At 44.5% G+C, this 23,148-nt stretch overlaps 1 protein-coding gene across 11 annotated transcripts in view; it reads left to right on the plus strand.

Annotated features, from left to right (window-relative positions):
• LOC140206903 (NACHT, LRR and PYD domains-containing protein 3-like) overlaps positions 1-23,148 on the plus strand; it is a 53,710-nt gene that overhangs the window by 19,314 nt on the left and 11,248 nt on the right. For 6 of the 11 annotated variants that reach the window (XM_072275172.1, XM_072275175.1, XM_072275174.1 and 3 more), the window contains exons 2-6: positions 8,641-8,730; positions 12,222-12,388; positions 17,090-17,261; positions 17,355-17,420; positions 20,777-22,577. In XM_072275172.1, the coding sequence (XP_072131273.1) occupies positions 8,661-8,730; positions 12,222-12,388; positions 17,090-17,261; positions 17,355-17,420; positions 20,777-22,577 (2,276 nt within the window). In that variant the 5' untranslated portion in view covers positions 8,641-8,660. Of the gene's footprint in view, positions 1-8,640; positions 8,731-8,761; positions 8,942-9,736; positions 9,826-12,221; positions 12,389-17,089; positions 17,262-17,354; positions 17,421-20,776; positions 22,578-23,148 lie in introns of those variants that run through there. The other 5 variants (XM_072275177.1, XM_072275178.1, XM_072275179.1 and 2 more) reach the window with 4 other exon arrangements.

Consider the following 23,148-nt stretch of genomic DNA (forward strand, 5'->3'; position numbering starts at 1 on the left):
TAAGTCATTTCTAGGAGGATGGTATAAATCATCTCCAATGCAGGGGTTTTCTGATGGGTATTTGGAGAGGAGGTTCCCTTCCTGAAAGAACAGCCACCAGCATATTATTTAATTACTTTTAATTTCATTATCGCCAATATAGGGAGGATACATTACAATGTAATTTATTGTTACCTGCACTGTGGTCAAGAGCAGCCATGGCAAGACCCATAGTTACTGTTCCATCATAATCCTCATACTGTGAGCATGATACACGTAAGCACAATGATGTGGCCATTTGACCATTCCATGCTCCATTGGAGAATGTGGGTCTACCTGACTGGCAGACCACAGTTTGTGCAGCTTAAGAGCTTTGTGTTAGACATGGCTATGAACAGCACGGTGGCCCCACAGAGGACTACATTGAACCCCTTCCTGTTTACCCTGTACCTAGCTCAGACTTTACATACAACACTGAGTCATTTCATCTGCAGAAATTCTGTGATGTCTCAGCAATGGGTGTATAAAGAGAGGATGGGAGGATGAGTACAGGGCCCTGGTGGAGGACCTTGTCAAATGTTTCAAGCTGAATCATCAGCAGCTTAACATGAGTAAGACAAAGGAGATGGTGGTGGACTTTAGGAAAACTAAGCCAGCAGTGCTTCCTGTTACTATTGCTGGTGAGAGTATGGATGTGGTGAGGATCTACCACTACCTGGGGTGCACCTGGATGACAGGCTTGAGTGGAGCACCAACACAGAGGCTTTGTACGAGGAGGGCCAGAGACACCTCTACTTCCTAAGGAGACGGAGGTCCTTTGGAGTATGCAGGTCTGTCCTTCACACGTTCTACCAGTTTGTTGTTGCCAGTCAATTTTCTATGCGGTGATGTGCTGAGGCAATGGCATCAAACCGGTGATGCCAACAGGCTCAATGAACTGATTAGAAAGTCTGGCTCTGTTATATGAGTCAAAGTGGACACACTGGAGGCTGAGTTAGAAAAAAGGATGCCATGGAAAATCCGGGCAATCTTGGACAATGTTTCTCACCCCCTGCATGCCACCTTGGCTAAACAGAGGAGCACTTTCAGAGATAGACTAAGGCATGCACTGCTCCAAGGAGCTTGTTATGAAGTCATTCTACCCCTTGGCCATTAAGTTCTCTAATGAGTCAGTCTATAACTTGGGAAGTGAATATCCCCTTCAGTTAGGTTGTTTGAGTTAACTTATTTTTCGTTCTTTCTTACTTTTCTAGTATTTATATATTTGTGCATTTGTAATGCTACAGTGACACTGCAATTTCCTTTGGGATCGAAAAGTATCGATCTATCTGTCTTAGCCTCAGCTCCACTTTCCTACCAGTTCACAGTAACAATGGACTTGCAGGATAACTATCCCCAAGAAAGTGAAACGTCACACACTTGAAATGACTGATTTGTGATTTGTAAGCAGCTGAAAAACTCTTACAAATGGTGTCAAGAGATTAGTCTCATGTCTGGGGCTCTTCTTTCCTTGCTCATTCATTGGTGAAACTATGTGCTGTGTGCGGATTTCAGTTATTGTATCACATTGCCAATTCATTAGCATGAGCAACATGCTATATTCTCAGTGAATGTCCACAATTTACTTTTGAAACCTTGCATGTAAGACTGTAGATGGAAATGACAAGCACCATTGTGCATATTTGCACATGAAGCAGCTCCAAATTAAATACTATGGTGCTATTTTTCCATAGCTGTGAGAATCTCACAAGTCACAAGTTGTGTTTGAAACTTCAAACACAATTCACTCTCTTTTTCACTATTATAGATCCTAAAACATGAGGATGGAATAAATCTGCTTTTTCTACAGACCAGTGAATTAGTTTTTATCTGTTTATTTCATTTATTTCTTCCATTCCCAGAGCACTCATCCTCCGCTGATTCTTTTATGAGAAATGCACGATTTGAGGAAAATTGCCAAGTATTGACAATTGTTTATACATGGCTTTTCAATATTCAAGTTAGTCCAGTAAGCCTAGTAGGTTGTTAAGCAGAGGTACAGCCGAACAGCTCCCATGGAGAATCCCAGACCCATCCATTCACTGGACAACAGCAAATGCAGGAAGCATCATGAACTGTAAGAGAGCTAGCACCAGGGTACAAAGTTGAAAGGGTAACAACCCTTTGCAGGTCAGGTCTGAATGCCACAATCTCCCAGATGTAATAGTGGCCAAAGGACCTAGGGTAATGGATGAATTGAAGGAAATTTATTTTGGGCAGGAAATGGTGTTGGATAGGCTGTTGGGTCCCCGGGACCTGATGGCCTGTGTCCCAGGGTACTTAAGGAGGTGGCTTTAGAAATCATAGACGCATTGGTAATCATTTTCCAATGTTCTATAGATTCAGGATCAATTCCTGTGGATTGGAGGGTGGCTAATGTTGTCCCTCTTTTCAAGAATGGAGGAAGAGAGAAAACAGGGAATTATAGACCGGTTAGCCTGACGTCGGTGGTGGAAAAGATGCTGGAGTCAATTACAAAAGATGAAACTACAACACATCTGGATAGCAGTAACGGGATCGGTCCAAGTTAGCATGGATTTACAAAGGGGAAATTGTGCTTGACTAATCTTCTGGATTTTTTTGAGGATGTAACTATGAAAATGGACAAGGCAGAGCCAGTGGATGTAGTGTATCTGGACTGTCAGAAAGCCTTTGATAAAGTCCCACATAGGAGATTAGTGGGCAAAATTAGGGCACATGGTATTGGAGGCAGAGTACTGACGTGGATTGAAAATTGGCTGGCTGACAGAAAACGAAGAGTAGCGATTAACGGGTCCCTTTCGAAATGGCAGGCAGTGACCACTGGGGTACCGCAGGGTTCAGAGCTGGGACCGCAGCTGTTTGTAATATATATTAATGATTTAGATGAGGGAATTAAAAGTAACATTAGCAAATTTGCCAATGACACAAAGCTGGGTGGCAGTGTGAAATGTGAGGAGGATCTTATGAGAATGCAGAGTGAATTGGACAGGCTGGGTGAGTGGGCAGATGCACGGCAGATGCAGTTTAATGTGGATAAATGTGAGGTTATCCACTTTGGTAAGAACAGGAAGGCAGATTATTATCTAAATGGAATCAAGTTAGGAAAAGGGGAAGTACAATGAGATCTAGGTGTTGTTGTACATCAGTCACTGAAAGCAAGCATACATGTACAACAGGCAGTGAAGAAAGCTAATGGCATGCTGGCCTTCATAACAAGGGAAATTGAGTGTATATATATATAGAGAGAGCAAAGAGGTCCTTCTGCAGCTGTACAGGGCACTGGTGAGAGCACACCTGGAGTACTGTGTGCAGATTTGGTCTCCAAATTTGAGGAAGGACATTTTTGCTATTGAGGGAGTGCAGCGTAGGCTCACAAGGTTAATTCCTGGGATGGCGGGACTGTCATATGTTGAAAGATTGGAGCGACTGGTCTTGTATACTCTGGAATTTAGAAGGCTGAGAGGGGATCTTATTGAAACATATAAGATTATTAAGGGATTGGACACGCTGGAGGCAGGAAGCATGTTCCCGCTGATGGGTGAGTCCAGAACCAGAGGCCACAGTTTAGGAATAAGGGGTAGGCCATTTAGAACGGAGTTTGAGGAGAACCTTTTTCACCCAGAGAGTGGTGGATAATTGGAATGCTCTGCCCCAGAAGGCTGTGGAGGCCAAGTCTCTGGATGCTTTCAAGAAAGAGATGGATAGAGCTCTTAAAGATAGCGGAATCAAAGGTTATGGGGATAAGGCAGGAACTGGATATTGATAGTGGATGATCCGCCATGATCACAGTGAATGGCGGTGCTGGCTCGAAGGGCCGAATGGCCTACTCCTGCACCTATTGTCTATTGGCTATTGAGGGATTGAGGCGACAAACCACAGCCAAGGAATGCGAAATGTAGCGTATAATTTAGCAATGTCCAGACAGAAGAGCAGGATTGGATCGACAATGTAAGACAATTCTGAGACTTTCTGGCCAACCAAACGATATTCACCAACCACTATTGGGCACTAATGGCTCCACCTTGCGGTTCCTCAGGGCCGAGCCCAAACAAATTATACAAGGGTGAAGGGGACAGTAGGATTTGGGTCCGATTGTTAAATTCATTAACAAGAGGGAGGACATGTGTTTCTTTGTTGATATACACTGCTTCAGGAGGCCATGTTGCCTTCATGGGTCCAGTTAGGTGCAGGACATTCGGAAGCAGTGATTGCAATCCAAGTAGTTACCCATGACATAAATGAAAAGAGCAGTGAATTCTTGCTGGTGTAATGGACAAAACACGGCACGATATTATAAAATACCAGCTGAAATTGATGAATATCTGAAGTGGGAAGGTAGAGCAGGTTAATGATTGGCCTCGAATAAGGGTGTTGGGAATTCTCTACCACATACTGCTGTAGAGTTAGAGTCATTAATAAAGTCCAAAGTGGAAGGCTTGAAATACCGAAGAATCTGGTGGCGTTGGGGAGAACAGTGATGTGGTCATCAGGGGATTTGGATTAACATGGATTGTATTGACATCATTGAAGACTCAGTGATCTCCTCCTGAGCAGGGTTCTTCCTGATGTCTGAGAGTAGCAAATCTAAAGTCGTTCCAATTTAAATGTTTGGGAACAAGACCACTAACAATATGGTAAAACAACAGCACAGACCTGTGAAGGTGAGGCATTTGCTGTGTTTTCTTCAAGTTCTCCAAGTGGCCACGTGGGTTTGAAACTTGTTTCTATTCTCTTCCCGAAACGCGTTGGTAGGGTACTGTTTCACTATCAGTGTGATCTTTTCACATTCACCATAATGGTTTACAGCAGGTAAACCATCTCTTCCCAAAACGTGTTGGTTGGTTAATTTTTCGTCATGAGTTGCTACAATACTATCGGGCATTGGGAAATAATCCAAGTAAGCAAAATCTTGACTAACAGGAAGAAAAATGAGCAAGAGAACTGGTGAATGCTTATTGAAATGGCAAAAGGCCAGGTGACAATCCTGTCAGAATGAACCTGCATTCCAGTGCACACGTCACAGGCAATCAGGATACAATCATACAGAGCTTTTGATTAGATCACATTTCAAGTGTGGAGTAAATTCTGATATTATTGTCTCAAAAGGGCGATACCCAGCAGATAGGGAAATGATGTAATGAAGGATTTGGAATGTAATTACTGGAAGTCTCATTGGCATATTGTGAGAGACTAAGTGGGCTGAATGTTTAGAAGCCGGAAGAGGCCTCATTAAAATGTTTCTACATTTTGGAGTCCCGCATTGGAGCATGTCTGCAGAATACTTCACTAGGCAGTCTAGTTCCTTATCAGTCACTGAACAGCAACAAAATGAGAAGAAATTTCTTCACTCGGGTAATAGAAACACTGTGGAACTATCTATGCACAGGCTCTGGCATAGATAGAGCCATAGAACACTACAGCACAGAACACAGGCCATTCAGCCCTTCTAGTCTGCCAAAACTTTATTCCGCTAGTCCAGGGTTCCCCAATTAGTTTTCCACAAGGGCCAAATTATGTCAAGCATGCCAAGCCGAGGGCCAAAACGTCCAGGGTTTTTTTTTCACTGTGCCAGTAAGTTGTTTTATGGGCAGATGTTGTTGTTGGTGCTATTACCATTATTATTAGTAGTAGTAGTAGTAATGATGGTAGTGGTAGTAGGCCTGGGATTCTCAAAGCCTGTGTTGTGGGTCACACCAAAAAATGCACTCTTTAAACAAAATAAGTCCAAAACCAGCCATTTAATAATGACTGTAGCTATCACAACTGTCAGCTGTCATATTGAGAACTCATCTGGGATCATCAGTGAATGGCTTCTTAAGTTTGGCAAGATTCCATGACACATACAATGATGCAGCTGTTGTGCTGTCTTGTACAGATGTTGATTTATTACTGGATCCTCTACAGTTTGCTTATCGTCCAAATCGCACTACGGAGGACGCAATATCCACCACACTGCACACAGTTCTCTCTCACTTGGACAACAAAGACACTTATGCCAGAATCCTGTACATTGATTTCAGTTCAGTGTTCAATACCATCATCCCGCAGAGACTAGTGGAGAAACTGTCGCTGCTTGGCCTTAGCACTGCCATGTGTCGCTGGATTCTGGATTTCTTGACAGAGAGACCACAGTCAGTCCGTGTTGGCAGGAACATCTCTGACTCCAACACACTGAGCTCTGGATCCCCACAAGGCTCTGTGCTTAGCCCATTGCTGTTTACACTGCTAACACATGACTGTGCAGCCAGATTCAAGGAGAACCTGATCATTAAATTTGCAGATGATACCACAGTCGTGGGGCTCATCAGCAAAAATGATGAAACTATGTACAGGGAGGAGGTCAAACACCTAGAGAGCTGGTGCAGGGATAACAAATTGCTGCTTAATGCCACCAAAACCAAGGAGATGATTGTCGATTTCAGACGGTCTCAGTCTGAGCACACACCCCTCAGCATCAGCGGCTCCACAGTGGAGAGAGTGGAAAACATCAAGTTCCTTGGGGTGCAGATCTCGGACAATCTCACCTGGTCCAGGAACACCACTGGGATTGTGAAACGGGGCCCAGCAGAGATTGCACCTTCTGAGGAAGCTTAAACAAGCATCACTCCCCACTAACACCTTAACTACATTCTACAGAGGCGTGGTTGAGAGTGTGCTGACCTTTAGCATCACAACCTGGTACTCCAGCTGCAGTGCTGTCGACAAAAAAGCCTTGTAGAGGGTGGTTAGGGGGAGCAGTGAAGGTTATTGGGGTCTCCCTACCTTCTGTGCAAGACCTCTTTCTGATTCGATGCTTCCAGAAAACACGGTACATCATTAAAGACGCCTCACACTGTCTCCATGAACTGTTTGTTCTTCTGCCATCAGGCAAACGTTACAGTAGCATCAAACTAAAACCACAAGGCTACTAAACAGCTTCCTCCCACAGGCAGTCAGACTGCTAAATAGCTGCTCTACCTGACTCTGCTTTGGACACTTTTAACTTGCACTGGACACTTATAACTGATTTTAACTGACATGTGGCTGTTGTGTTTTACTATTTATTGTAATGTTTATTATTTAGTGTTGCTTTTGTTATGTTATGATTGCACTGCCCCTGAGAAACGCTGTCGCATTCTGCCCTGCAGAGCTGATTTATGGTTAGAATGACAATAAAGTTTTTTGAATCTCTTTGAATCTCTTCATAGATAGTAGAAACGGAGTGCTTTATGATGTTATCATATTTGCGTTGATCTGGTTCTGCAGGGTAGTTGGCATTGAAACTGGCAGCGTGCATAGTGTTGAAGTGCCGCTTTAGATTTTCCGATTTGCAGACAGCTACGGACTGCATGCATATTAAGCATGTCGGTTTAGCATTGATATGGTCCGGTAAAATAAAACAAAACTGATCAGTCCAGTCAGATTTGAACTGACGGTTTTCCTCGTCGACTTTGCGCTTTTTTGATCAGGCCATGTTGTTCTTGGTTTAGGGCCCATGTCTTACTGCTGGTAACAAATCACTTAATGACAGTTTCACTTTTAGATGACAGGTGGGTAGCTGGTGCATGCTGCTGTCTAGTGGAGGACTGTAGAGAGCACGCAGTAGGTCGCGCGCTCTGCGGGGGCGTAGGTCAAGTGTACAGAGTGGGATGAGGTTAAAATAAATTAAGCAGCGCGCGCTTTATTTACATGTTATGACAGGTGCGTTCATGTAAGTGCCCATGGGTCGGCGCAGTCCAGACATTTGGTTCTCGCGGTCTGGACCTGGCCCGCGGTCCGCGTATTGGGGTTGTCTGTGCTAGTCCCATTGACCCGCACCCAGTCCATAACCCTCCAGACCTCTCCCATCCATGTATCTATCAAATTTGTTCTTAAAACTTAAGAGTGAGCTCGCATTTACCACATCAGATAGCAGCTCGTTCCACACTCCCACCCCTCTCTGAGTGAAGAAGTTCCCCCTAAACCTTTCACCTTTCACCCTAAAGCCATGTCCTCTCGTATTTATCTCTCCTAATCTAAGTGGAAAGAGCCTACTCACATTTACTCTGTCTATACCCCTCATTATTTTGTAAACCTCTATCAAATCTCCCCTCATTCTTCTACGCTCCAAGGAATAAAGTCCTAACCTGTTCAATCTTTCCCTGTAACTCAACTCCTGAATGCCCAGCAACATCCTAGAAAATCTCCTCTGCACTTTCAATCTTACTGAGATTCAGAGATTAAGGGAGCTAGGGCTTTCAGAGATTAAAAGAGCTAGGGCTTTACTCTTTGGACAGAAGGAGGATGAGAGGAGACATGATAGAGGTGTACAAGATAATAAGAGGAATAGATAGAGTGGATAGCCAGCGCCTCTTCCCCAGGGCACCACTGCTCAATACAAGAGGACATGGCTTTAAGGTAAGGGGTAGGAAGTTCAAGGGGGATATTAGAGGAAGGTTCTTTACTCAGGGAGTGGTTGGTGCGTGGAATGCACTGCCTGAGTCGGTGGAGGCAGATACACTAGTGAAGTTTAAGAGACTACTAGACAGGTATATGGAGGAATTTACGGTGGCGGGTTATATGGGAGTCAGGGTTTGAGGGTCGGCACAACATTGTGGGCCAAAGGGCCTGTACTGTGTTGTACTATTCTATGTTCTATGTTTACTGATATCCTTCCTATAGTTAGGTGATCAGAACTCCACATGATCTCCATCATGGATGATGTCGCCGAGACGAGAGAGGGTCTGGAGATATCAACAAGGAAGGACAAGGGTGTGTTACGAATGTTTTAAAAATATAATTGTTGCTCCTGACAACTGAGGAGCATCTGGCTTGCAAAAATGCATTTTTACAGAGAAGATAAAAAACCTGATCTCATTTAAAATGATGATTTTTTTTTGCGAAGTAAAAGAATCCAATATTGTGGCAAGTGTGATGAAATATAGAAGAAGTTTTACCCAAAGGGCAGCAGAGACGATTAGCGGTGAGTGATAACCTTAACACTAGACTGTAGAATAACAAGCCACAAGGCCCACAGAACAAGAGGGAACAGAAACTAAACACAGCAGGCTACAAGATAAACTTTAGGGAAGGAGAGTGAAAACTCAAGCAGCTGGTTGAGATCGGCTGGATAGATGAGTTGTTAAGAACTGTGGGGTGACATAGGCAGATTAATACTAGTACTGTATCTGGGTGGAGGCAGGGAGGTGACTGCACATGCAGACCTGGCGGGAAGAGATAGGAAAACAAGTTGAGGAGGAAAGATTCCATACAAGCTTTCTGAAGGTGGTGTGGGTGAATGATGCAAATTAACTTACCACTGCCTCAGTGTTTTTACATTTGTACTCCAATGTATGATGGGGTGGGGGTGGGGAATCACTGAAATAGGTTACATTTTAAAAATAGCCCAAGTATGAAATGTAATGTATTTGAATTGCTTGCATACTATAGGGGCCATAGAGATCAGGAACCGGGTCTATGATTCCTTCTATATGATGTGAAGAGAACAGCGTATGGGCTCTGGGACGGGAGGGTACAGGGTGTTGTCGGAAAATATGTGTAATGAATGTTTCCCTCTGTGATCAGCTAGTTTGTGATCCAGGAAGGATGGGGCCCAGGAGAACGGACAGTGTGTATGTAGCCTGCTAGGGCTGGGCTTCAGGGGATTGGACAGTGCTTGAATGGACAAAGAGTGGATGACATGTGCATAGGGGTTATCAGGACAATTTTTTCTCATAATAATTTCCTTATCATCGTATTAATGTTCCATCTCTTACAGAGCACCAGGAATTGGAACGCTGATCTCCATCATGGATGATGTCGTAGAGATGAGAGATGATCTGGAGATATCAACAAGGAAGGACAAGGGTGTGTTCCAAATGTTTTAAAAGTATAATTGTTGCTCCTGACAACTGAGGAGCATATGGTTTGCAAAAATGCATTTTCACAGAGAAGATAAATAACCTGTTCTGAGGGGAGGTGTAGAGCACAACTACAGCTACAGGGGGAACGGGAACTTTTGAGAAGTTGTCATTAACTGGTCTGTCTAATGTATGAGAAGTCAGGAGATTGAGGCTGAAGGGAAAAATGGATCATCTATAATGAAATGCCAGAGCAGAGCAAATGGGGCAAATGCTCCTATATCTTATGGTCTTATTAAAACAGTAGGCCACGCAGAATGAAATGGTTGTGAATGGCAGGTTAGACACGTTAGTTGGGGCATGAGAGCAATGAGATTAGCCGGAAGAAATAGCTAGTTAGTCTGGTGTCAGAGCTTGGGACGATGTTGGAGTCGATTGCTAACTATGAGGTCTCAGGGTACTTGGATGCACATGATAAAATAAGCCATAGTCAGCATGGTTTCCTTAAGGGAAAATCATGACTGTTGGAATCCTCTGAAGTGATAAAAAGTAGGATCAGTTGATGTTGTGTACTTGGATTTTCAGAAGGCCTTTGACAAGGTGCCACATATGAGGCTGCTTAACGAGCTATGACCCCATGGTATTGCAGTTGAATATATTCTGGCACGTACAAAGCAGTGGCTGATTGTCAGGTGGCAAAATGTGGGCTTTACTGGTCTGCTGCTGGTGACTAGTGGTGCTCCACAGGGGGTCTGTGTTGGGACTGGTTCTTTTTGCGTTACATGTCGTTGGTTTTGATGATGGAACGGATAGCTCGGTTGCAGGGTTTGCCTACGGTATGAAGGTAGGTAGTTTTCAGATTGTAGAGAAGCTACAAAAGGACTTAGACAGATTTGCAGAATGGGCAAAGAAATCACGATGGAATACAGTGTCGGGAAAAGATGCAGGAAGAAGCCAGGAGTTTGGAACTGTGAGGAAAAAATGGATGAGCCATGATGAAAAGGCAGAGAAGACTTGATGGGCCAAATGACATAGTTCTACTCCTGTACATTATGGTCTGTTCCAGGGAGAAATAAAAAGACCAGCACTTGAAACCAAACCTAAAAATGGAAGCTGGTGAGAGAGTAAGTGTTGGTGTTTAGTGTGAGAAACAACTCAGATGGAATGTCCTGCTCCTCTGCTCAGTCTATGGACAGAATTAGATTTTTTAAACAGATACTTAGTTATTCTGATAGAAGTGATATTCTGAGGTGGTATTAGTAACTGAGCATTGTAATTACTAAATCTAATGTTTTTGGCGGGAGGAGAAGATGGCGGCGCGATGCAGCTCGCAGCGGCCACTCCGGTGAATGATGTCTGTTATCTGTCAAGTAGGGTGCCGTGCACAATCCTGATTTGATGGAGACATGTGAGAGCACAGAGGAACATCTGTGAAACTTCTGAAATGCCTACTTCGCTGCCATTGCTACTGTGTGATCCAGAATCTCCAGAGGGGAAGGCCCCGAGTCCTCGGCTTTGCTTGTTGCTCGGTAGCCGGGGTGGGGTCAAAGCACTCGGCAGAGATGGTGCTCGGTGTCAGAGGGCTGGTCGGAGGTTCGAAGCTTTCAGATGGACTCAGGGTCAGCTGCGGTCGGGTGCTTCCAATGCATCGGCAAGTTTGTGGCGCTTGGAGTTCATGGCAGGAAGAGTTTCTCCCTTCTACCGTCTGCGTGAGATGATGGGGCTATCGGGACTTGAGACCTTTTTTTTTTTACCGTGCCCATGGTCTGCTCTTTATCAAATTATAGTATTGCTTTGCACTGTTGTAACCATATGTTATAATTATGTGGTTTTGTCAGTTTTAGTCTTGGCTTGTCCTGTGTTTCTGTGATATCATACTGGAACATTGTACCATTTTTCTAATACATTCATTTCTAAATGACAATAAACGAGGACTGAGTGTCCTCATAATCTAATCTAATCATTTATCAGATGTCGGTGCTGCTAGTAAGACAGTGGTTGACTGTCTAATTGTAACTTTGATGACATTTGATCGGATATTCAGATGTGATCCCGTCTGTATCCAGAGGATGGAACCCAGTATCCATAAGGGTGGGCTCGGAAGAATCAAACAATGGCTGAGACGGGGAGGCTGGGCCCACGATATCGGAGAGTTGGCATGTGAGAAAGAGGAATGTTGTGTCTGCTCTGAGTCTGGGGTGCAGTGGCGTCGATGGAGGGAGAAGTAGGATATCTGGTCTTTGCTGAATCTTTGGATTCGGAACTACACTGTGAGCTGAGATATTTGGTGAGCAGGCTGCGGAGTGGCCAATGTTAACGAATGCCAACTGGACCGGCTCCGTGATGCTCATATCAAGGGAACAGTCATGGTTCATCTTTTAAATTCACCCTTCATATTCACAGGTCCTATGACGACAAACTCTGAGCACATCTCACAGTGGAACGATGAACAACTATTTCAACTGTCAAAATTCTACCGGGAAAGACTGAAACAGGCGATTGAAGAACGGGTGGAAGAACTCACCAAAATGCTGAGACTGGAGGGACACATCAGTAAGGAAGAACACGAGGTGAGTGGGAAAAATATGGTGACTTCTGTTGGGTCTAACATCACAGAATTGAGGGTACCAATGGGAAAGAAACCAAATTGCCTCTTCTCACAGGCCTGCGGCTGTTTGGTGCAATATTAACACTGATCTCTGATCATTGTCTTCTTTGGCAGATCTGGCATCTGCACTGGAACCTGTGAGCTTGGGTGCTGGGAACTGTCTTAGGGGTGATCTCTCATTGATCATGTTATAGTTACTGTTTTATAGATTTGCTGAGTATGCCTGCAGAAAAAGCAATCTCAAGGTTGTATGTGCCGAGATGTGTGTACTCTGACAATAAACTTTGTACTTTAAAGTTAGGGGAGCATGTTCTTTCCAAACTGAACATGCATACCACAGTGGCAAGTGAGCAGTCGGAATGTACCATCCCTGGTGAACAGATGTGAGTTAAAATTCGAGCCAATCTTTCTACAAAGCTGCCGTTTAAATTCACTCAGTCAACTCAGCCACGAAAAAAGACAGACCTTGCAGATGGTGAGTCAAGACAGGTTGAATCACGGCTGTCTTTCCCTAGTTAGCTAAAATTAACCATCACCCCAGCCCTGGCCATCACCGTATCGGTTCCTCCCGTAGTGTGAGAGGCACCAGCTTCTCCAGGTGCTTTATCAGTGACCTTTCTTCCATCGAGAGTTCCAGGTGGGGTGTCTGGGTGGGGGTGGTGATGGCTGTCTATTGCACAAAGTTCTGTTTATGACTGGTCAGCACACGTGGCAAGATATAAACAGCACGTGGCCCGGGCTGTGGGCAAACACATTGTTGCTGGTGAAATTTTCAATAAACGTGGGTGTGTCCCTTGGAAAGCTCCAATCTCCACATAACAAATTTAAGGTCAACCGTACTGCCTTCAGCAATGTATTTAGTTTTGGCTTTAAAAATACTCAATTAGTATATTCAGACAGTGAGAAAGAAGGGAGGAAGACAAAAGAGGAAATTATAGCCCAGTTAGCCTAACTTGGGAAAGTGTTGAAGTCCATTATTAAGGACGAGGTTTCAGTGTACTTGGAGACAAATGATAAAATGTCAAAGTTAGCATGGTTTCTGTAAAGGAAAATCTTGCATAAAAAAATCTGTTAGAATTTTTCGAGGAAGTAACAAGCATGGTGGACAAAGAAGACCCAGTGGATGTCAGTTACTTAAATTTTCAGAAGGCATTCGATAAGGTATTACAAGAAAGATACTGGCATGGATAGAGGAATGGCAGACAAGCGGGAGGCAGTGAGTGGGAATAAATGGGGCATTTTCTGGTTGGCTGCCAGTGACTAGTGGTGCTCCTCAGGGGTCAGTATTGGGACTGCTGCTTTTCACATTGTCAAAGTAATATAATGTGGATAAATGTGAGGTTATCCACTTTGGTGGCAAAAACAGGAAAACAGATTATTATCGGAATGGTGGCCGATTAGGAAAAGGGGAGGTGCAACGTGACCTGGGTGTCATTATACACCAGTCATTGAAAGTGGGCATGCAGGTACAGCAGGCGGTGAAAAAGGCGAATGGTATGCTGGCATTCATAACAAGAGGATTCGAGTACAGGAGCAGGGAGGTACTACTGGAGTTGTACAAGGCCTTGGTGAGACCATACCTGGAGTATTGTGTGCAGTTTCTGAGGAAAGACATCCTTGCCATAGAGGGAGTACAAAGAAGGTTCACCAGATTGATTCCTGGGATGGCAGGACTTTCATATGAAGAAAGACTGGATGAACTGGGCTTGTACTCGTTGGAATTTAGAAGATTGAGGGGGGATCTTATTGAATCGTATAAAATCCTAAAAGGATTGGACAGGCTAGATGCAGGAAGATTGTTCCCGATGTTGGGGAAGTCCAGAACGAGGGGTCACAGTTTAAGGATAAAGGGGAACCTTTTAGGACTGAGATGAGGAAAAACTTCTTCACACAAAGAGTGGTGAATCTGTGGAATTCTCTGCCACAGGAAACAGTTGAGGCCAGTTCATTGGCTATATTTAAGAGGGAGTTAGATATGGCCCTTGTGGCTAAAGGGATCAGGGGGTCTGGAGGGAAGGGAGGTACAGGGTTGTGAGTTGGATGATCAGCCATGATCATACTGAATGGTGGTGCAGGCTCGAAGGGCTGAATGGCCTAATCCTGCACCTATTTTCTATGTTTCTATGAATGAATGGCTTTGCGGTGAAGTTTTCGGATGATACGAAGATAGGTGGAGGGATAGGTAGTGCTGAGGAAGCAACGAAATTGCAGCAGGACTCCATCAAATTGGAAGAATGGGCAAACCAGTGACAAATGGAATATAGTGTTGGGAAATGTATGATCCTGCATTTTCATTTTGGTAAAAGGAGCAATAGTGCAGACCGTTATTTAAATGGGGAGAAAATTCAAACATCAGAGGTACAAAGGGGCTTAGGAGTTTCCATGCAAGACTCCCAGAAGGTTAATTCATAGCTTGAGTCTGTGGTAAAGAAGGCAAACGCAATGTTGGCATTCATTTCAAGGGGAATAGAATATAAAAAACAAGTAGATAATGCTGAACCTTTATAAAACCCTGGTCAGGCCGCACTTGGAGTATTGTCAACGTTTTGGGCCCCTTATCTCAGAAAGAATGCATTCCCGCGAGAGAGAGTCCAAAGCAGGTCCACGAGGATGATTCTGGGGATAAAGGGGTCAACATATGAAGAGCATTTGGCAGCTTTGGTTCTGTCCACGGGTACATTAGAGGGGGAAGTTGATAGATTCCTGATCGGTCAGGGCATCGAGGGACATGGCGAGAGGGCAGGTGTATGGGGTTGAGTAGGACCCGGGATCAGACATGATGCCGTGGCAGAGCGGATTCGATGGGGTGAACGGCCTAGTTCTGCTCCCATGTTTATGGTCTTATGGACAGGCTGCCCAACGACAAGTGCAAACACAAGGGATCCCACAGATGCTGGGAATCCAGAGCAACATCTACAGAATACTGAATGAGGAGAATACACAGTCGTGGCTTTGGGCTGAGACATCAACAGTAAAAGAGTGTTATGCTGGGGTGAAGTTGTGCATGTGGTGGATGATGGCTGAAAACAGGTTTGTGGGGAGGTGGGTGGAGAAGGTGATAGGTGGAAAAGGCAAAGGACAGAAGAAGATGGAAGCTGATAGGAGAGGAGAGGGGCCGTGTGACAAAGTGAAGGAGGAGGAGCTGCAGATGGAAGTGATGGACAGTCAAGGAGAAGAGAGCACATGATAGAAGATCCATAATTGGGAATAGTTAAAAAGAGAGAAGGGACGGAGAAGAAATGGCTAGAGGTTAGAGAAGTGAATTTTCTATCATCGGGTTAGAGGCTACACAGTCAAAATATGAGGCGTTGCTCCAAAAACCTGAGCGTGGCCTCGTCGTGGCAGTAGAGGAGGCCTTGGTCCGAGTTTCTCATGCTGGCTTCTCATCCCTTCCTTTCCAGTCCTGATGGAGGGTCTTGGCCCCGAACGTCGTTTGTTAATTTCCCTCCCTAGATCCTGCAGGACCTGCTGAGTTCATCCAGAATTTTGCCATGTTGCTCATGAAGCAGTGCCTGTTGACTCTACCTGATCACAAACTGTCTTTCCCAGTGAAGATTAATCCTGCCTCTCTCATCAGTTTCTAATAATCACCCAGCCAGTGAGGTTAGTCACGAGGCATATAATCACCCGTCTTATATCTGCTGTTCTTGAATAAAAGTAAAAAAAAAAAAAAAAGGGGTTTCTGTTTTTCAGTAACAGAATGACTGGCTAATGAAGGTTTATCTGTTAAACGGTTAAGTTGAAATAGGTAGTGCAAAAATAAAACAAAAAAAATGTAGTGAGGTAGTTTATGGGTTGAATATCCGTTTAGAAATCGGATGGCAGAGGAAAAGAAGCTGTTCCTGAATTGCTGAATCTGTGCCTTCTGACTTCTGCACCTCCTTCATGATGGTAGAAATGAGAACAGGTCATGCCCTGGGTGATGGAGTTATGGATGCTGACTTCTTAAGGCACCGCTTCTTAAAGATGTCTTGGAAACTACAGAGGCTAGTGCCCACGATGGAGATGATTATTTTTTAGAAGTTGCTGCAACTTACTTCGATCTTGTGCAGTAGCCCGCTCATCTCCCCCAGCCCCACACCCCCCGCCCCATTCTAGACGGCGTTGCAGTCAATCAGAATGCTACATGGCACTTTGTGAAAGTTTTCGAGTGTCTTAGAAGATAATGGTGATAATGAAGATAGTGCCTGATTAATGTCTTTCCTCGTGTCAAATAGCAGCCCAGTTTATGTCACATCAGGCACTGAGGTACATCTAATCTGTCCAATATTGCCTTGTTTGAAGAACCTTCTAAGGCATCCTCCCTTGGTTTTCCAGTGACGGCCTCCCAGATCAATAATGCAGTCTTGCATTCCCCACAATTATCAAGCTTGAAACTTCCTTATTGGTAAATCTGTATAAAGTTGGATATTGAACATGGGAACTGATCACATTAAACCTGTATTGATCATTTCCCACTCTGCTACAACTAGTGAATTCAGAGTTTTATTAGTTTTCATTTCCTGTTTTCCCGCTGATGACTCGATCCAAGGATTGCAGAACGAGTGACGAGCCCGTCCAGTGACTGTACCTTGGCTGCTGAGACGTCCCATGACTGGGCAGTGGCCTTCCGCATGTGCTATGTCAGTACACTCCTCAATATATTTATTTTTGTTATTTATAGGAAGTCACTGAACTTGTGCGGAAGCGAAACCGGCCAAAGGGTTCGAATGTATTCTTCACCCTGGTGATGGGGAAAGGCTCCCGAGCCCGGAGGGTGATGTGGGAAGCATTTGTGAAAATGCGAAACGAGTTACCGAAGTTGGACAGAATATTGAAGGAAATCCAAGAGCTGGGTACAGTAAAACAACACACTGAACACAAAGTGACAATAAAAACCATTGTAGCTGTATCAATATGATTCAATTTTAATTTATTGATTTAAACAGGGGCTGATATACCAGAATACATGAACATCAGCGAAGGGTTAACCGAATTACCACCTCCATTAAAAGGTAAGAGGTTTCACTTTCTGACACCGCTGACTTGCCAGAATCAGTGTGAGCCAGAGCTGCTGCTTCCCAGGTTTGCACAGTCTGGGAGACAGGAAAAAAAAATGTTTGATTTGAAGGGAATGATCACGGAATTCACACCCAATCGCTCACCTGTTGCAGTTTAAACTTTTTAATCATCGAATCTATGACAAATTTTTAAAATGTGACAATGAATTATATTAAATGATCCATCTATTTAGCGCCGTTGGGCCCTGAACGCCTAACGTATTCTGTGACACCCATAGACCAGTGTTCAGATCCTGATGAACCGCTGAGCCTCATTAACCCTTACAGTGGTTCTGATATTAGATTAGATTATGAAGACACGCAGTCCTCTTTTATTGTCATTTAGTAATGCATGCATTAAGAAATGATACAATATTTCCTCCGTTGTGATATCACAAAACACAGGACAGACCAAGACTGAAAAAAACTAACAAAACCACATAAATATAACATATAGTTACAACAGTGCAACAATACCAGAACTTGATGAAGAAGTCCATGAGCACAGTAAAAAGTTCAAAGTCTCTCAAATGTCCCACATTTCACGCAGACGGGAGAAGGAAGAAGAACTCTTCCTGCCACGCCCGACCACAGTCCGAATCTGAGTCATCCGAAAACTTTGAGACTCCGATCAGCTCTCTGACACCGAATACTGAGCGACATTTCTATCCGAACGATTCGACCTCAATCTTGGTCGCCAACAGCAAGCAAAGCTGGGGATTTTGAGGCCTTCCCTCCAGAAGATTCCCTACCGCGTAGTAATGAGAGCAGCAAACGGGCGTTTCAGAAATTTCTCCAGATGTTCCTCTGTGCTTTCACGTCTGTCTCCATCAAATCAGAATTGTCCACAGCCCCTATTTAATGGATAAGATATCATTTTTCACTGCTCTCCCTCCCCCCACTGATATACTGCGAAACCCCCGCACACGCTACACACGTGACACCATTTTGATTGAGCTCAAGAGCCATGAGATGCAGTAATGTTGGGTCTCTTTAAAACTCTGACTGGACCACATGTGGAAGGTTGTGTTCAGTTCTCGTTGCCTCCTTATAGGATAGATGTGGAAACTTTAAAGAAAGTTCAAAGGAGATTTGCCAGGATACTGCCCATATTAGATTACACATCCTAGAGCAATCTAGAACTTCCCTCTTTTGAGTGGAAGAGGATGACAGGCAACTTCATACAGGTGTATAAGGTGATAAGAGGCACAGGTAGAACCTACAGCCATCACCTTTTCTCCCCGGGTCGCAATGGCTAATACCAGAGAATATACATTTACTGTGATTGGGGGAATGTGCAGGAATCTGTTTTGTGGAAACAGATTTCCAGATTCGGCAAGAATGTATGAGCAGCATTCTTCATCAATGATAGCACATGGGCTGAGCTTCCCCGTGAGCAGGTAGTATAAGGTTGTCCCCCTGCAAGGCAACAGTACGTATAGACATAATTACGATCGATACTCGGATCAGGGCTCGATCTGTGCTTGAGCACGTTGGCAGTCTTGTTAGGCAGTGTCTCCATCACAAAGGTCATATCTATCGGTTCCCAGGACAGGCTGGCTGTATCACACTGGGGAATAGTCATAGTCATAGTCATACTTTATTGATCCCGGAGGAAATTGGTTTTCATTGCAGTTGCACCATAAATAATTAAATAGTAATAAAACCACAAATAATTAAATAGTAATATGTAAATTAAGCCAGGAAATAAGTTTAGGACCAGCCTATTGGCTCAGGGTGTCTAACCCTCCAAGGGAGGAGTTGTAAAGTTTGATGGCCACAGGCAGGAATGACTTCCTATGACGCTCTGTGTTGCATCTCGGTGGAATGAGTCTCTGGCTGAATGTACTCCTGTGCCCACCCAGTACATTATGTAGTGGATGGGAAACATTGTCCAAGATGGAATGCAACTTAGACAGCATCCTCTTTTCAGACACCACCGTCAGAGAGTCCAGTTCCATCCCCACAACATCACTAGCCTTATGAATGAGTTTGTTGTTTCTATTGGTGTCTGCTACCCTCAGCCTGCTGCCCCAGCACACAACAGCAAACTTGATCACACTGGCCACCACAGACTTGTAGAACATCCTCAGCATCGTCCGACGGATGTTAAAGGACCTCAGTCTCCTCAAGAAATAGAGACGGCTCTGAACCTTCTTGTAGACAGCCTCAGTGTTCTTAGACCATTCCAGTTTATTTTCAATTCGTATCCCCAGGTATTTGTAATCCTCCACCATGTCCACACTGACCCTCTGGATGGAAACAGGGGTCACCGGTACCTTAGCTCTCCTCAGGTCTACCACCAGCTCCTTAGCCTTAGAGTAGAGGTTTTCCACCGCTGTTTGCCACCCGGGCAATAGGATACGGCCTAGGTTAGAGGGAGTTAACTCCAGGGAGAGTTCAGACAAATGTGGCTTGTTTTCTCTGGATTGGTGTGGTCAGAGGGCGGAAACAGACAAAGGTTTATAAGTCACTGATAGATAGAGTTGACAGCCAGTATCTTGTTTGAAATGCGTAATGCCAGAGGGCATGTGTTTAAGGTGAGAGGGGGATGCTCTGAAGGAGATGTGTCGGGACAGAGAGTGATGGGTACCTGGAGTGTGCAGCCAGGGTGGTGGTGGATGGAGACACTTAAGGGACTGTAAACACGAAGGGAAGTGAGGAATATGGAGCCTGCAGGCAGAAGGAACTGAGGTTAATTTAATATTGTGGTTGCCCATTCTTTCCAACCTCATTTTCCTCTGCAATTGAAGATCTTCAGATTTTCTTAGGGCTTCATAAGGACAGTGACCTGAAAGGCTAATTCTGCTTTCTCCTACACATGCGGTGACTGTTTTGATAAGTTCTTCCAGTAGCTATTTTAACTTGACAAAACATCGCCTGTCAATATGAAGACAGTACAGATTCTGACATTGCTCATATGGCTGGACAGCATCTACAGCGGGAAATGAACATTCCACATTTAAGGCTGAGACCCTTAACATGTAGATTTTCAAACTTTATCCTCAAAATAAAGTACCTGGAAATGAAAGGGTCTTGAGTTGGTCAACACAGGCAGATGTAGTGGAGTATTAGAGATATGTTCACCTTCACAGCTGACAGCTCTGTGAAGACTTGATTTTATTTATTTATTTTTTTTTGCATATTGGTTACAGGCCAAACAGCTGTGTCTTGGTGGATTTTCACTTTTGGTGGTAACAACCACAGCACTTTAGAGTTAACTGTTGAAATTCTAGTGATTTGAATTTTGCATGTATCGCTATTAAGTTGAGAATCTAACTGTGTCAATTTTCTTTCTGTTCCCATGGAAGATGTTCATGAGAAACACAAGACGGCACTGCAGGAAGAAACTGAAAAGCTCAGAGTGAACACGATTCTGTTGAGGGAGAAGGTTAAGGTTTCCAAGCTGGTTGATCGATACGCTGAGCTGACGGTCATTTCTTCTGTTCGAGGACGGAGGTTTGTGGAACACGAGCTGCTGGCAAGAGGCCGAGACCATGAGGAGTGGAGAATGAAGCATCTTCGGGGAGAGTTGGAAAAAATCCATGCCGATCAGTTGCTTCAAAGCAGCTTTTCCCATACCATAACTTACTGGCAGCGAATAAAGAGATTCTTAGGATTTGACTCTGTGAATCCAACATCAGTGAACAGAGTGAAACCTGGAAATTCAGCAGCAGTGGCCGGAGTCCCGGGCATCGGGAAAACAACAATGATACAGAAGATTGTTTATGACTGGGCCACGGGGAAAATATACCAACACTACCATTTTGTGTTCAGTTTCAAATTCAGGGATCTAAACACCATTAACCGTGATATAAGCCTGACGGAACTGATTCTGCAACAGTATCCTTACTTTGAGAATAGTCTGGAAGAAGTCTGGAAGAAACCGGAGGGATTGCTGTTTATATTTGATGATTTGGATGAACTAAAGGATAGAATTGATTTTACTGAGAGTCGGAGAGACACAGAACCTCAGCAATGCTGTGCAGACCCAGAATTCCGGTGCCATGTGTCGGACATTGTGTACAATTTAATCCAGCACAAACTGCTCCCAGGGTGTTCAGTGCTGGTGACCACCCGCCCCACTGCGTTACATTCATTGGAAAAGGCGGAGATTAGTGTCTGGGCTGAAATCCTGGGATTTGTCGGTGAGGAACAGAGGAAATATTTCAATAGGCATTTTGAAGATCAGACGGTGGCAGCAGCTGTTTTCAAACATGTGAAGGAGAACGAGATCCTGTACACCATGAGCTACAACCCCTCCTACTGCTGGATCCTCGCTCTAGCACTGGGACCCTTCTTCACAAAAGGAGACAAGGACCCGCAGCAAGTTCCCAAGACCATCACCCAACTATATTCATACTATATTTACAACATCCTGAAAAACCACGGCCGTGAGATTGAGAGCCCCAGAGATGTGTTACTCAAGCTTGGTCAAATGGCCTTCACAGGAGTGTGCCAGAAGAAGATTGTGTTTACAGATGAAGATTTGATCAAGTACAATCTGCAGCCTTCCCAGTTCCTGTCCGGGTTCCTGATGGAGCTTTTGGAGAGAGAGGATTCTGCCCGGTGTGTGGTGTACACATTCCCACACCTCACCATCCAAGAGTTTGTAGCTGCAGTCGCACAATTCCTAACCTCAGACCTCAAGGATACTGCGAAGATCCTCGCTGAAGCCTGCGGCATGACAGATGGGCGGTTTGAGGTATTTCTCCGTTTTGTTGCTGGTCTCTCCTCGGGGTCAGCCTGGCGATGGAAGGAGGTTCTGGGTCCATTTCCTGTCAATACAGCCCGCCAGGTGATTGACTTTCTGAAGGTGGAGTTCAAACGTCGGAGTGGAAACACAGAGAACGAAGCTGATAAAAGGAGCCTCCTGAACACATTGCACTACCTGTTTGAGTCTCAGAATCGTGCGCTAGCTCAGGAAGCACTAGGGTCTGTGGAAAAACTTTCACTTCGTGGACTGCGACTGACCCCGATTGACTGTGCGGTCCTGTCTCATGTCATCGGACTCTGTGATACAATAAAACACCTCGACCTGGATCACTGCTACATTCAGTGTGAAGGACTCCAACGGCTGGCACCCAGTCTCTACAAATGCCAAGAGTTGGGGTAATTCTAAATATTTAGATTTTCTAACAGTGAAAATTAAAGATTTAATGTTAAATGTATTTAGCCAAATAAATAGCCCTGTGTCATTGTTTGCTCGCTTTACCAATGACTAAATATCTTAAATTTGTCACTGACTGATGATTAGCAGACTAACAGTATCGTATCCCTTCTGGAGACCGGCAGCGACTATCATCATGTGTTGCACAGGGAGCAGCCACATCCCCATTTATTGCCAAAGATCAGAGCACAGCTCTGTTGTCAGTGCGCGATCTGAGCTTCTTGTAAGTGACCAGATGTTAGCTTAACACAATAATGACACAGCCCTTTCCACTTTTCAGTCGCCTGCATCCCTTCACCCATTTGCAGCCTCCTCCTTCTCTGGGCCAGGCAGTCAAAGACTCAGTCACAACACCCACCATCTTCATTGTCCAGTCGGTGATACATAGACGTTTATAGCAGCCAGCAAACAGTTACAATATACCGGCTGCAGCAGTTATCCTGAGACTAGGGACGTAATTGGACCAATTTTGTGGCCACCCTCACACCACATTTCAAGTACTGAGCTGGAAAG

The sequence above is a fragment of the Mobula birostris genome, chromosome 13, assembly GCF_030028105.1.
Source record: "Mobula birostris isolate sMobBir1 chromosome 13, sMobBir1.hap1, whole genome shotgun sequence".
In the NCBI taxonomy this organism is placed as follows: domain Eukaryota; kingdom Metazoa; phylum Chordata; class Chondrichthyes; order Myliobatiformes; family Myliobatidae; genus Mobula; species Mobula birostris.